This window comes from Talpa occidentalis, unplaced genomic scaffold (assembly GCF_014898055.3).
Source record: "Talpa occidentalis isolate TD23 unplaced genomic scaffold, MPIMG_talOcc4v2.1 talOcc4.10, whole genome shotgun sequence".
In the NCBI taxonomy this organism is placed as follows: Eukaryota; Metazoa; Chordata; class Mammalia; order Eulipotyphla; family Talpidae; genus Talpa; species Talpa occidentalis.
This window is the reverse complement of record NW_023600993.1, coordinates 61,210,873-61,224,011: the sequence shown is the minus strand read 5'-3', so window position 1 is coordinate 61,224,011 and position 13,139 is coordinate 61,210,873. Positions and strand designations below refer to the sequence as shown.

The following is a 13,139-nucleotide window of genomic DNA, read 5'->3' as shown; positions in this document are numbered from 1 at the left end:
ATCTTGACAAAAGTCTTGGCTTTATTACTAATTGTCCCCATACCATGAAAGGAGGGAGTGGCCATGGCCCACACGCAGTTAGTAAGAGCCCTGATGGGGAATGAGGGGGCTGGTGTTCTCATTAGCATGCTAGGAGACCTGAAATGACTTGCACTTTAGGATAGTCCAGCTCAATACATCTTATGAATTAGCCCCCATCTACTCAGCCTTGACAGGCAGACCCCTTAAATGCCCTCTTAGAACTCCCCTTGGAGCACCATCTCGAAAACCTTTTTTCTCTCCTTTCCAACGCAGATCTCCCTTGCGTTTTAGCGTAAGTTCAATACATCTTATCTGGATGCCATCTGCCGTGGCTTTTTGTTAAAAGTCTTTTACAAGGAGTCAGAACCTGCAAAAGAGACCTGAAGTCTCTAATGACATCATGACATTAATTTCTACATACATCACTGTTAGTGTTACAGGGCAACCCCGATATAAAACGGGTTGCCTGGCTGTGGGTCCTCACCCTTAGTGGCTAGTCTGTTCCTTGCTTTAAGAACACAGCCCCACAACGGCACTGGTCTCTGAAGCCTCGCTCCTAAACAAAGTCCACGGTAATAACGGCGTGCCTGCGACAGTCCCGTACGAGCGCAGGGTCCGGAAAAGGGGTATGTATGCTGGCTGCGAAGGAGGCATGAGCGGCTGAATTCAGGCAGTGCAGATACTGCAGGGCCCTCATTCTGTCTAAAATGGGCGCCTCGGATTTGCCCCCTCCAAGTACAGCCTCTCAGTCCCTCCCACAGAGCCCTGTGCCGGAGCCGCAGGGCGCAGGGCAGAGCCCGCAGAGGAGGGGGGCAGCGCAGCGGTGGGCGGGCGCTGGGCTGGTCCAGACACCCCGCAGCTCCCGAGGGAGGCTCGCTGCTGCGCCCCTTCTTCGAGCAGACCTAACCCCTCCCCGCACCTCATCTGCAAGGAGACCTGACCCCGGGCGCCTCAAATCCCCGGCCCCGCCCCCGCCAGGCCGCGCGTCAGCTGCTTCCTGGCGAGTCGGGGGAAGCACGGCCTTCGCGGATCTTAGGAATTTAGTCCAGCTATTTGCGCGTCCGCAAATTTATTTCGGAGGACTTTATAAAAGAAGGACTCGCGCAGCGAAAGGAAGGCAGTTCATCACTTTACGTAAACCCTCTGTGGCCACACAACTCACAAGGTTCCCTTCGCTAGACTTCTGCAACAAACCCGCAGCGCTCGGCAGGGACCGGAGCAGGACCCGCGCCCCGCCGGCCCGCCGCGCCTTCCGCGCGCCCCACGGCCTCGCGCGGATCACCCCAGCGCTCGCCGCCCGGCCCGCCCCGCGCGCGCCCCTGACGCGTCACACGCTCTGACGCCCGCCCCCTCGACGCGAACGCGAGCGCGTCAGCAGCGCGCAAGCGCACAACGATCCCCGCGCTTTTCGGAGGCCTCAGGTCCGCCGTGGGGCGAGCCGGCATTGTGACGCCGCTGACCGTCGGAGCCAGGTGGCTGGAGGCCGGGGTGGGCGGCCAGGGTGATGTGGGGCGCGGAGGGGCGAGCCTGGTCCTGTAGAGCCGCGCCGGGTAGCCTGCCGGAGGCGCTTCTCGGGCTTGTTGGGGGCGGCCAGTCTCCCGGGAATTTCGAGTTTAGGTGCCTTTTCCTTCGGGGGCGGGGCGGGGGCGTCCCGCGGAGCGGGCGGAGGTGCAGGCGCCGCCCGGGCAGCTGGGCCCGCATGAGCACCCCGGTTCTCAGCCCCTGTCCGCCTGGGACCAACCTCAGGGTAGCCCACCTCCACCCCATCAAAAGGAAGGTATGTTAAGGAGGGGTTGTGAGGAATGGTAGCGAGTGTTTACGAACACTGACGGCTGCTGAGTGAGGTTTGTGTGCTCCTGAGATTAAGGAATCGGCCAGCATTAGTGGAATCAGAATCCAAATCTTGTGCAGGTCTGCCCCTGAGGAGTAGGAAAGGCATCCGGCAGGGGCTTTTATAATTTTTAATCCAATGGATACCTTAATATAAATGGGAGAGGATAATGTATTAGGGAACTCTTCCTGCGTGTGGAAGCCAACCATCTAGTTAGGAAGACAAATACCACATTATGAAAGTAAGAAACTAACAAAATAAAGAAGACTGAAATGCAATTTATATGTCAGTGCTAACTATCCATAATTTTTTAGATCTCGGAAGGTCCATAAAGGTGTACAGTGATTTGAAAAAGGTAACTCCGAAAATTTCTGTTGTTGATCAATGCTGGTTAAACAGTTATTTGGCTTTTATATCTGTATTTGTTTGCTCAAGAATTGAGTTGCAAGAATTGAGACTTGGGAGGTGAATACTGAAGAAAATGCAGATGGGAAGGAGAGGGGAGGACCAGTAACTGAAACACTGAGCTTGGAGGAATCCAAGGTGGGAAATAAAGAGAGATGGAGCCATAGAAAGCAAAAGAATGTTCCTAGTGATGTGAAAGTATGTAACCCAAGTATTCCAAGTCACCTCTCTTTCAATTTCTTGTTTCCAGTATTAAGAGATTAAAATGAATTAAAATGGTATAGTGGAAATCGTACTCTCAGGAGTTGTCGGTGAAAGTTTTTTTTTTTAATTTTATATATTTTTTACGTAATTTTTCATTTTTGCACAATGTATGCATTTTCATCTTGGTTATAGTCCCCATACAATTCCCACCCCCCTTATTTTGACCGTAATCCCTCCTACTCACCCCCCCCTCCGTGTCTCTGGTTTATAGTTGCTTGTTGATTTTGATATTTTGATTTTTACCTTATTATAATTAGTCTCTTTTTCCTGATCCCTTATTTAGGTTTTCTAAATTCCTGCTATGAGTGAGACCATCGGTATTTTTCTTTTTCTTTCTGGCTTATTTCGCTGAGCATGATCCATTGACTATAGCTTTAAGCAGATTAGAATCTTGCTGGATCTTAAGTTCCTCTCCTACTCCCCATCCCCAACAAATACCTACTTACCTGTACAGATTAGTTAGTTGTAAGGCGTTTTTCGGTGGAAGATGAAAAGCTGTAGTGTTTTTTTATGTAACTTAGGAATTTCTTTTTTAGTAGCTGTAGTACTGGTTTATAATTCTTACAATTTCAGAAGTACAGCTTCATACCATACCATGCCCACCATTAAAGATCTAATTGCCATGACCACTATGTAATCAAACCTTCATACACATACCACTTATGTCCTCCACCCCCTTCTTCTCTGGTAACAACCATTCTGTTGTTTGTTTTTATCATGTTTTGTTTCCACAAATGAGTAAAATCATACAATATCTAACTTTTCCTTTCGATTTAACATAATCATCTCAAGGCCCATCCAGGTTGCAAATGGCAGGATTGCCTCTTAGTTTTTTCTTTATAGCTGAGTAGTATTCTTTTGTGTTTATATACCACATCTTAATCCAGTCATCTGTGGATGAACACTTATTTCCACATCCTGGCTATCGTGAACAGTGCTGCAATGAATATAAGCTTGCATATATATTATTTAATTAGAATTTTCATATTCTTCAGATAAATAACCAGCAGTGGAATTGCTGGATCACATGAGTTCTATTTTTTATTTTTTGAGAGACCTTCACACTGTTTTCCATAGTGGCTGTACCAGTTTACTTTCCCATCAACAGTGTATATGAGGATTCCTTTGTCTATACAACTTTGCCAACACTCTTTTCTTGTCTTTTTGATAATGGCTATTCTCACAGGAATGTCATGATAATCTATTGTGGTTTTAATTTGCATTTCATTTCCCTTTTAAAAAGTGATGGTGAGCATTTTTTTCATGTGCCTGTGTGGGCATCTGTATATATTCTTTGAAAAAGTGTCTATTCATTTCTTCCCCTATTTTTTGATTGGGTTGTTTTTGTTTTTGAGTTGTATTTGTCCCCTACATATTTTGGATATTAACCTCTTGTCACATGATGTGCATATATCTTCTCCTACTTAGTAGATTGCCTTTTTGTTTTTGTGGTAGTTTCTTTTTCTGTACCACAGATGTGGTCCTGTTCCCTGGATGTTGGAGTTAATCCAGTATCATAGACATACATGTCTATGTCTTTGACATATGTAAAAGACATGTAAGACTGATGTCAAGGATCATAGCACCTGTGTTTTCATAGTATTTTGTAGTCAAACATTCAGGTCATTAATCTGTTTGAATTGTTTTGTCTCTGGTGTAAAGTAGTGGTCTAGTTTTATTCTTTTGCACGTACCTGTCCAGTTTTTCCAGTGGCATTTGTCGAGAGACTTTCTTTTCTCTATTGTTTGCTTTTGATCCCTTTGTTGTAAATTCACTGTCCATGTAAATGTGTGTTTATTTTTGGGCTTTCAGTTCTGTTTCATTGATCTGTATGTCTGTTTTTTTATTCCAGTACCATGCCGTAAAGTTGTATCACGTGATTCTTGCATTAAAGAATCTATTATGGGTTATTAAGTTACATTTACATGTAGTTTGAAGGTAAATTTTAAAATACACAAATTCTTAGTTTTTACTTTATTGCAGTACTCTTCTAAAAGTGTTTTCTTGTGGGTTGGTAGGTAAATTATATACATCTAGCAGCAAAATACTTTATAATTCTGTTAGAATATTAACAAAATTATAAAAATTTTAATGTAAGGGGACTTATAACAATAACTGATGAAGTCTAAAATAAAAGTGCTCTACTAGAAGACTATTCATGTTTTCATATTTCATTTATCATAAAATATCTCATTTTCATTTATTGAGGACCTCTTGTTAGACTGCCCTTAAAAACATGCAGTATTTGACGTCTTCATATTTGTGCTCCATGCTGCCATACTCTGTGGCAGTAGCATCAAGGAGCATTTTGTACACAGTGAAGTGCTCAGCACTGAGTGAAATTGCTTGTGTGTGAAGTCTAGTGTGTGAATGCTTAAGTCATTCACCTATTTTTTTAGACACCAGATTTAAACACCAGGCTTGGTGTATTTCATTTTGTTTGTAGTTCTGTGGCTCTTCCATATTACTTTTCTTCTGCTGATTATTTTTAAATCCTTCCCATTTAAATTTTATGAATGTTTTCTCTGTTTACAGGGAAAATTTTTATATAATTAAACTAGATTAACTCAGAAAAGCATGAAGTTGCATCTTTAATCTTTTATATCTTCCATACTTGAAATCTATGGTTAAATAGATAGTCCCTTACAAATTTCCCTTACAAATAAAAAGTTCAATATATTCTCATTCAGATGAGCAGAGATTTAAAAGTTTTGTTTAAAGTATTATACCTTTGTTAATACTGATTCTTTTTCATTTTTATTGTTGTAGAACTTCAAAAATGCAGACCTTTGGCTCTCGGTCTGTGCATCTCAGTGAGTGGCAGAAGAATTACTTTGCAATTACATCTGGCATGTGTACATCAGGACAGAAGGCAGATGCCTACCGTGCACAGATCCTACGAATTCAGTATGCATGGACAAACTCTGAGATTTCCCAGGCTTGTGCTACCAGACTCTTCAAGAAATATGCAGAGAAATATTCTGCAGTTATTGATTCTGACAATGTTGAAACTGGTCTGAATAACTATGCAGAAAACATTTTAGCTTTAGCAAGATCTCAGCAAGCTGACAGTGACAAGTGGCAGTCTGGATTGTCAATAAATAATGTTTTCAAGATGAGGAATGTGCAGGAGATGATGCAAACTGGCAAAAAAGTCAAAGACACTCTTTTGGCACCTTCTGATGCCTCAGTAGTGATTCATAAAGATGCTGTTGTCTTCGATCTTCCTAAATTTGGTGTTTGTAGTGGTTCTGGGGAGAGTGGCCCATTAAATAACTCAGCTCATGGTGCAGACAGGACCCAAAATCTCCCAGAGAAAAGCCTTTTGATTTGCCCTCAGAATGCACCTGTAGCGACTGACATTCCTAAGTTGTGTCCTGCATTCTCAGCGCCTTTTGGTGAACCAGCTGCAGCAAAATTCTATGCCACACCATTATTTGGAAATGTCAAAAAGGAAAATAATAGCTCTCCTAAAGCCAACGCAGGACTAAATATGTTCTTATCTAATCAGTCTGGTTTTTCTTCTGATTGTGGAAATCCACAGCAAAGGAAATCTTTGTATAGTTCTGGCAATAATGATGCATTTCCCACTGCACTACTGAGTAAGGCTCTTTGTAAACCAGCAGATAATGGCCAAAGGGAGGAGAACAGCTTGTCTGCTTTCAAAACTGCAAAAGAACAGTTATGGGTAGATCAGCAAAAAAAATACCACCACCCCCAGCGTACAGCAGGGTCTTCATATGGTGGTGTGAAAAAGTCTCTGGGAGCTAGTCGATCCCGAGGAATATTTGCAAAGTTTGTTCCTCCTATACTTAAGCAAGATGGGGGAGATCAGAATGGGGGAATGCAGTGTAAGCCTTATGGCACAGTACCTACAGAACCAGCACATCCAGTTGATGAGCGTCTGAAGAACTTGGAGCCAAAGATGATTGAACTTATTATGAATGAGATTATGGATCATGGACCTCCTGTAAATTGGGACGATATCGCAGGAGTAGAATTTGCCAAAGCCACTATAAAGGAAATAGTTGTGTGGCCCATGATGAGGCCAGATATCTTTACTGGTTTACGAGGTCCCCCTAAAGGAATTCTGCTCTTTGGTCCTCCTGGGACTGGTAAGACTCTGATTGGCAAGTGCATTGCTAGTCAGTCTGGGGCAACCTTCTTTAGCATCTCTGCTTCCTCCTTGACTTCTAAATGGGTAGGTGAGGGGGAAAAAATGGTCCGTGCATTGTTTGCTGTTGCAAGGTGTCATCAGCCGGCTGTAATATTTATTGATGAAATTGATTCTCTGTTATCTCAAAGGGGAGATGGTGAGCATGAGTCTTCTAGAAGGATAAAAACCGAATTTTTAATTCAGTTAGATGGAGCTACCACATCTTCTGAAGATCGTATTCTGGTAGTGGGAGCAACCAATCGGCCACAAGAAATTGATGAGGCTGCCAGGAGAAGGTTGGTGAAAAGGCTTTATATTCCCCTCCCAGAAGCTTCAGCCAGAAAGCAGATAGTAATTAATCTGATGTCCAAGGAGCAGTGTTGCCTCGGGGAAGAGGAGATTGAGCTGGTTGTACAGCAGTCTGATGGGTTCTCAGGAGCTGACATGACGCAGTTGTGTAGAGAAGCTTCTCTTGGTCCCATTCGCAGTTTACAAACTGCTGACATTGCCACTATAATGCCAGATCAAGTTCGACCAATAACTTACATTGACTTTGAAAATGCTTTTAGAACTGTGCGACCTAGTGTGTCTTTAAAAGATTTAGAGCTTTATGAAAATTGGAACAAAACTTTTGGTTGTGGAAAGTAAATAGGACACTTGAAACTAAAAGATGGTATTTTTGTAGTACAATCTTTTCCACTTTGTAGCATAGGAACTTATTAATTGTACTTTGTATATTCTCAATTCTGTACCTCAAATAAAATAGAATAATAAGCTCAAATTTTACAATTAACTTAGCCTCTGTTACTTAAGCTTGATTTTTCTTCCATTATTAACTGATTTGTAGGCTTATTCATATAAAATGTGAATGAGCTTTTGTTGTTTCTAGGTCTTCACGATGTGTAACTTGGTGAATGGTGAGTTCAAGTTGAAATTTAAAAATCTCATTTGTGCCTGAGCCTGTATCTGACTTATATACATTTTTTTTTTTTTTTTTAAGATTTATTTACACAAGAACTGGGGCACAGACCAGAGGCAGGGGAGGGTGAGAGAATTCACCAGAGACAGAGTGGGGAACAGAACAGGCAGACTGACTGAAATACACTGATGAGGGGAGCAGCGGGCCATATGGGTTTCTCCCTGGCCGGCTGGGAAGTAAACCCGTGCTTTAGAGGCTACGGACAGCTTTACAGCGCTGTGCTCAACCCGCTGCGCCACTGGGGAGGCCCTTAGATACATTTTTTAGTGAAGAAACTTTCTTGTGAGCAGCATATAATTCATTGGTTAGAATAATGGTTCACATTTGAAGCAGCTTTGCTTATTGTTTGAATAGATTTAAATCTCACCAAAAGCTAGAGTGAATAGTACCAGTTTTTTGTTTTGGTTTGTAACATCTTACAATTTTTTTTTAAAGATTGGTTTATGTATACAAACAGTGGGGTACAGGCCAGAGGTGAGGGAGGGTGAGAGAATTCACCAGAGACAGAGCAGGGAGCAGAACAGGCAGAAGGACCAAAAGCACTGCTGAGGGGAGCAGTGGGCAAGACAGGAGAGGTCTGCAGCGCCATGTGGGTATCTTCCTGACTGGCTGGGAATAGAACGTTTCTTCCCTTACCAGGTATAGCTAATAAAACTATGTCCAGAAATAGCAAGGTATAATCTAATAACAGACGTATACATAGAAATGAAAGGTGATGAATGTTGTGTTTTTCCTGGTGGCACAGGTGGTTGAGCCCAGCACTGTGAAGCTGTCTGCAACCTCTGCAGTGCAGGTTCGATCCCAGCTGGCTGGCAAGAATCCCACGATTCAGACCTCTCCTGTATAGCCCGCTGCTCCCCACAGTAGTGTATTTCAGCCAGTCTGCCTGTCCTGTTCCCCGCACTGTCTCTGGTGAATCCTGTCACCCTCCCGTGCATCTGTCCTGTAAAAATCTTAAAAAAAAAAAATAATAAAATTAATATTGTTGACACTACTTCACAGTTTCTTTCAAAAATACAGGTTTTCAGATTTTTATAATGGACTTTTGTTTTAGTAATACAGATTCATTTTCCCGGTGTTTTATATAGGACTAGGGATATACTGTACATTTCCTTTTATAGCCAGCTTTTTTCCTTTAAAGTACATCATCTTTTCCAATGTTAACACACACTTGTACAACATGTTTGCTTGTGGAACTGTGATTCCATTGTATGAATGAACTGTCATTTAGCCAGTCTTCTGTTAATGGGTATTTAGGGCTGGACATTAGGTTGTTAACCATTGGTTTACTTGTAAACAAAAATATGTTAAATGCTATAAATGATCTTAAAAAAAAAAAAAACATGTACTTTGCTTGAGTAAAATTCTTGATTCAAATAGTATGCACGTTTTTAAAGTTTTTGATGTGTGTTCTAAATTGTCCTTTAGAATAGTAGTGTTGGGCCTCGCCTGGTAGCGCAGTGGTTGAGCTCTGGGCTGTGAAGCTGCCTGCAGCCTCTGCAGCGCCCGCTCGATTCCCGGCCTCCAGCGAGGGTCCCACATGGCGCAACAGACCTCTCCTGCCGCGTCCGCTGCTCCCCTCAGCAGTGTACTTTGGACAGTCTGTCTGTTCTGTTCCCCGCTCTGGCTCTGGTGAATTCTCTCACCCTCCCACGCTTCTGACTGTACCCAGTGCTTGTATAAATAAATATATAAATCTTAAAAAAAAAAAAAATAGAATAGTAATGTTTGCACAAGCTCCTCTTGTACCATGCCAGCCCTGGGCATTATGCAGTTTTTGCCAGCATTGTTTTTGTAGTCTGATTCAACTGATAATTTTTTGAATACCAAACAATATACAGGAACTGAAAGTAGAGTGATGAACAATACAGCAAAATCCTTGGTATTAAGTAGTTACATTCAAATTCTAATGTTCACTCTTGAGAACAATGCAAATTAGCAAGAAATGGAATTTGAAACTTTCAATTGGTGAATTTAGAGGTTTTTTTTTATTTAATTTAAAAAAAAAAATTTTTTAATAGAGGCATGTTTTATTAGTTTATTTGTTTGTTTTGTTTATACATGCACTGGGTACAGTCAGAAGCGCGGGAGGGTGAGAGAATTCACCAGAGCCAGAGCGGGGAGCAGAGCAGGCAGAAGGACCGAAGTACACTGCTGAGGGGAGCAGCGGGCGGCAGGAGAGGTCTGCGCGCCATGTGGGACCCTCCTCTGGTGGCTGGGGAGCAGCTGGGGATCGAACCGGCGCTGCAGAGGCTGCGGGCAGCGTCGCAACCCAGCGCTCAACCGCTGTGCCTCCGGGGAGGCCCAGAGTTTTTTTTTTAAAGATTTACTTATTTGTACAAGAACGGGTACAGGCAAGATGTGCTGGAGGGTGAGAGGATTCACCAGAGACAGAGAGTGGAGCAGAACAGGCAGGTGACCGAAATACACTGCTGAGGGGAGCAGCAGGCGAGATAGGAGCGATCTGCCACGTCTAGTGGGATTCTCCCCAGCAGGCCAGGAATTGAACCCACACTGCAGAGACTGCGGACAGCTTCACAGTGCAGTGCTCAACTGCCTGCGCCACCAGGGAGGCCCCAATTTAGAGTGTTTTTATATTGTTTTTATTTTTATTCTTGTCTGCCTTCTATTTTATAAAACTTTTATAACTTTCCCTTTGAAATGTTTAATTGTTACTAGGACTTGGGTTTAAACATCTTGCCTTTAGTTTTTATATCTTTCAAAACCTTAAAGCATGTCATAGTATTCTTTACTGTTTTTGTCCTTTTCCATTGCTATATAAAAACTTTGTAACCTTGGTCTCCTAGGTATTGGTGTCAAGGAAGACTGTAATTTTTCTCCCCTGATAGTTATTAATTTACTTTATTGATCACCCCACCCCTTGGATTTAATAATTTCTATAGTTATTTAAACTTATCAGCAATTATCTTGTAGGTGTTAGTGACTGAGTTTTACTCAGTTTTATTTTTCATCAGTTTTCCTCAATAGCAACTTCTGTCATTTCTGATTTGGGCCCCAGTGTCCGCTGCCCACTGAGCTATTTCCCTCTATAGAACTCATTTCAGATTGTGTCTTAGAGAGGAAAAAGATATAGTTGACTCACCTCATCTTGGATTTAGTGGAACCCATGTCTCTCTTAAGAGATGAAATGGCAAGGGGTTAAGACACAACCTATGAAGCAGTTTGCAGCCACTGTGGCACGAGTTTGATCCCCAGCCCGCCAGGGTGCATGGCGCAGCAGACCTCTCCTGACTCGCCCGCTGATCCCCTCAGCAGTGTATTTCCCTCAGTCTGCCTGTTCTGCTCCCCACTCTGGTGAATCCTCTCACCTCCCACACATTTGGCCTGTACTCTAGTTCTTGTATGCATAAATAAATAAATATTTTTTTAAAAAAGAGATGAAATGGCTCCTGTTGTATTCAGTGAGAATCTATAAAGCTGGAAAGAAAAAAACTTTCATTGAGGGAGTAACTAGACGCTTATTTCTATATGTATCACAGGGAAACATTTTTAGTCTTTTGTTATTTGGAGGATGTTTCTGAGGCAGATGAATAGGAAATTTCCTGAAACAGACTTGATATTCTTCCTTGTATGCACAATACTTATTACGAATATTACCTGATTTGCGTGATCACCTTGGATTAAATTCTCTCCTCCCAAGTGTTTTGTTTGTGCTGCAATGTAACCTTTAAGAGAAGCGAGCACTAACTTGGTTTTTCTTATCTTTTTCTTTCTTCATCTCTAATCTTTATCCCTCTTTGACCCTTTCTTACTCATCCCAGTAAACATGAGAAGCCTTAGTTGCATTATCATTCTGCTACTTTTAAATTTTTTTTTAATTTTGCTTTGTTAATTCATCCACTTTGTTTCCTTATATTGCTCACATATGTGAAATCATCCTTATTTGTCTTTATCTTTCTGACTTTGTTTCACACAATCCCCTTGAGTTCCTTACATTTCACTGTAAATTGTAGCATTTCATTTTTCCTTATAGCTACTTGTAGTCCATTGTGTATATATGCCACTTCTTTATATCGTCCTTTATCACTGGTATTTGGGTTGCTTCTATACTTTAGTTATTGTAAATAATGCTACAGTAAACTTTGTGGAACATATAATTGTTCAAGTTGATGATTTCATGTTTTTCAGATAGATAATCCAAAGTGGAATTGCTTGATCACATGATATTTTGATTTTTAGTTTTCTAAGCTACGTATGGACTGCTTTATCCTATCAACAATGAATGAGTATTCCTCTTTCCCACATCCTCTCCAGCACTTCTTTTAGGGTGCCTTCTTGATTATATGCTATTCTCATCAGAGTGAGGTGTTACTGTTGTTTTGATTTGAATTTCCCTCAGTAAAAGTGGTGGTGATGATCATGTTTTTAATTAACTGTTGACTTGCTGTACATCCTCTGTATATCTGCCTACTTTTCTAATGGATTGCTTGTTTGTTTTTTGGTTGTTAAATTGGATGAGTTTTTTGTATGCATTGGCTTGGTTATTAACCCATGTCAGTTATGTGATGTGTGAGTAACTTCTACCATTCAGTAGGATGTCTTTTTAACCTAATATTTTCTTTTCCTTTGTAAAGGTTTTTACTTTGAGGTAGTCCCAAATGTTCAATTTTGCATTTATTTCCCTTGCTGTATTATTTCCCTTGATTCCCCCAAAACATCTCTTATCATTGATGTCATGAAATCTATTAATCAATTTTTTTCTATGTATTTTATTGTTTCAGGTCTTATAGCTAAATCTTTAATCCATTTATGAATTTATTTTTGTGCATGGAGTTAAAGCATGATCCAACTTCATTTTTTTACATACAGTTGTTTTCTCAGTACCATTTGTTAAAGAGACACTTCTCCATTGATCATATTACTTTGGCTCTTTTATCATAAGTTAGGTTTTGGCATATGTATGGGTTAATTTCTGGGCTTTCATTTCTGTTCCATTGCCCATGTGTATTTATATTCTAATACCATATTATTTTAATTATTGTTGCTTTATAATGTAGTTTAAAATCAGTTAACATGATAGCTCCATTTTTCTTGGGTTTTCTTAGAATTGCTTTAGCTATTCAGGGTCTTTTACCATTTCATATAAATCGTAATGTTTTTTGTTCTGTTTCCTTGAAGAATACCATTGGAATTTTAATGACGGTTTCATTAAAAATACATATTTAAACTTAATTTTAATGGAGATTGTATTAAACCTATATATAGTCATTTTGACTATATTTACTCCATGAACATGTAATATCTTTAAGTGTCTTTATGTATTGTTTTATAGTTTTAGTAGTGTCCTATAGTTTTCACTATATAAACCATTTTACTAACTCCTTACTTAATCCCCAGGTATTTAATTGCTTTTTATGCAATTGGGAATTGTTTTCTTCATTTTTTTTCTTGTTCATTATTTATGTATAAAAATGCAACAGATTTTCGGTGTTAAGTTTGTAATCTGCCACTTATTGTTTCTA

The 13,139-nt window shown here is 40.9% G+C and overlaps 1 protein-coding gene across 5 annotated transcripts; it reads left to right on the top strand.

Moving 5' to 3' along the window:
* Positions 1-1,417: 1,417 nt before the first annotated feature.
* On the top strand, positions 1,418-9,188 carry FIGNL1 (fidgetin like 1). Of its 5 annotated transcripts, none has more exons than XM_037493391.2 (3): positions 1,418-1,493; positions 2,167-2,207; positions 5,291-7,657. In XM_037493391.2, exon 3 carries the CDS (start codon positions 5,301-5,303, stop codon positions 7,323-7,325), a length of 2,025 nt encoding a protein of 674 aa, XP_037349288.1. In that variant the 5' UTR covers positions 1,418-1,493; positions 2,167-2,207; positions 5,291-5,300; the 3' UTR covers positions 7,326-7,657. The 5 variants fall into 5 exon arrangements, with proteins under 5 accessions (XP_037349288.1, XP_037349282.1, XP_037349298.1 ...); XM_037493401.2 differs by lacking the exon at positions 1,418-1,493 and adding an exon at positions 1,694-1,798 and having other exon boundaries at positions 5,291-9,188; XM_037493385.2 differs by lacking the exon at positions 2,167-2,207 and having other exon boundaries at positions 5,291-9,188.
* Positions 9,189-13,139: the final 3,951 nt, after the last annotated feature.

Excerpts from the sequence above, each read along its gene's own strand:
- FIGNL1 (XM_037493385.2), top strand. The coding sequence starts at position 5,301 with ATGCAGACCTTTGGCTCTCGGTCTGTGCATCTCAGTGAGTGGCAGAAG.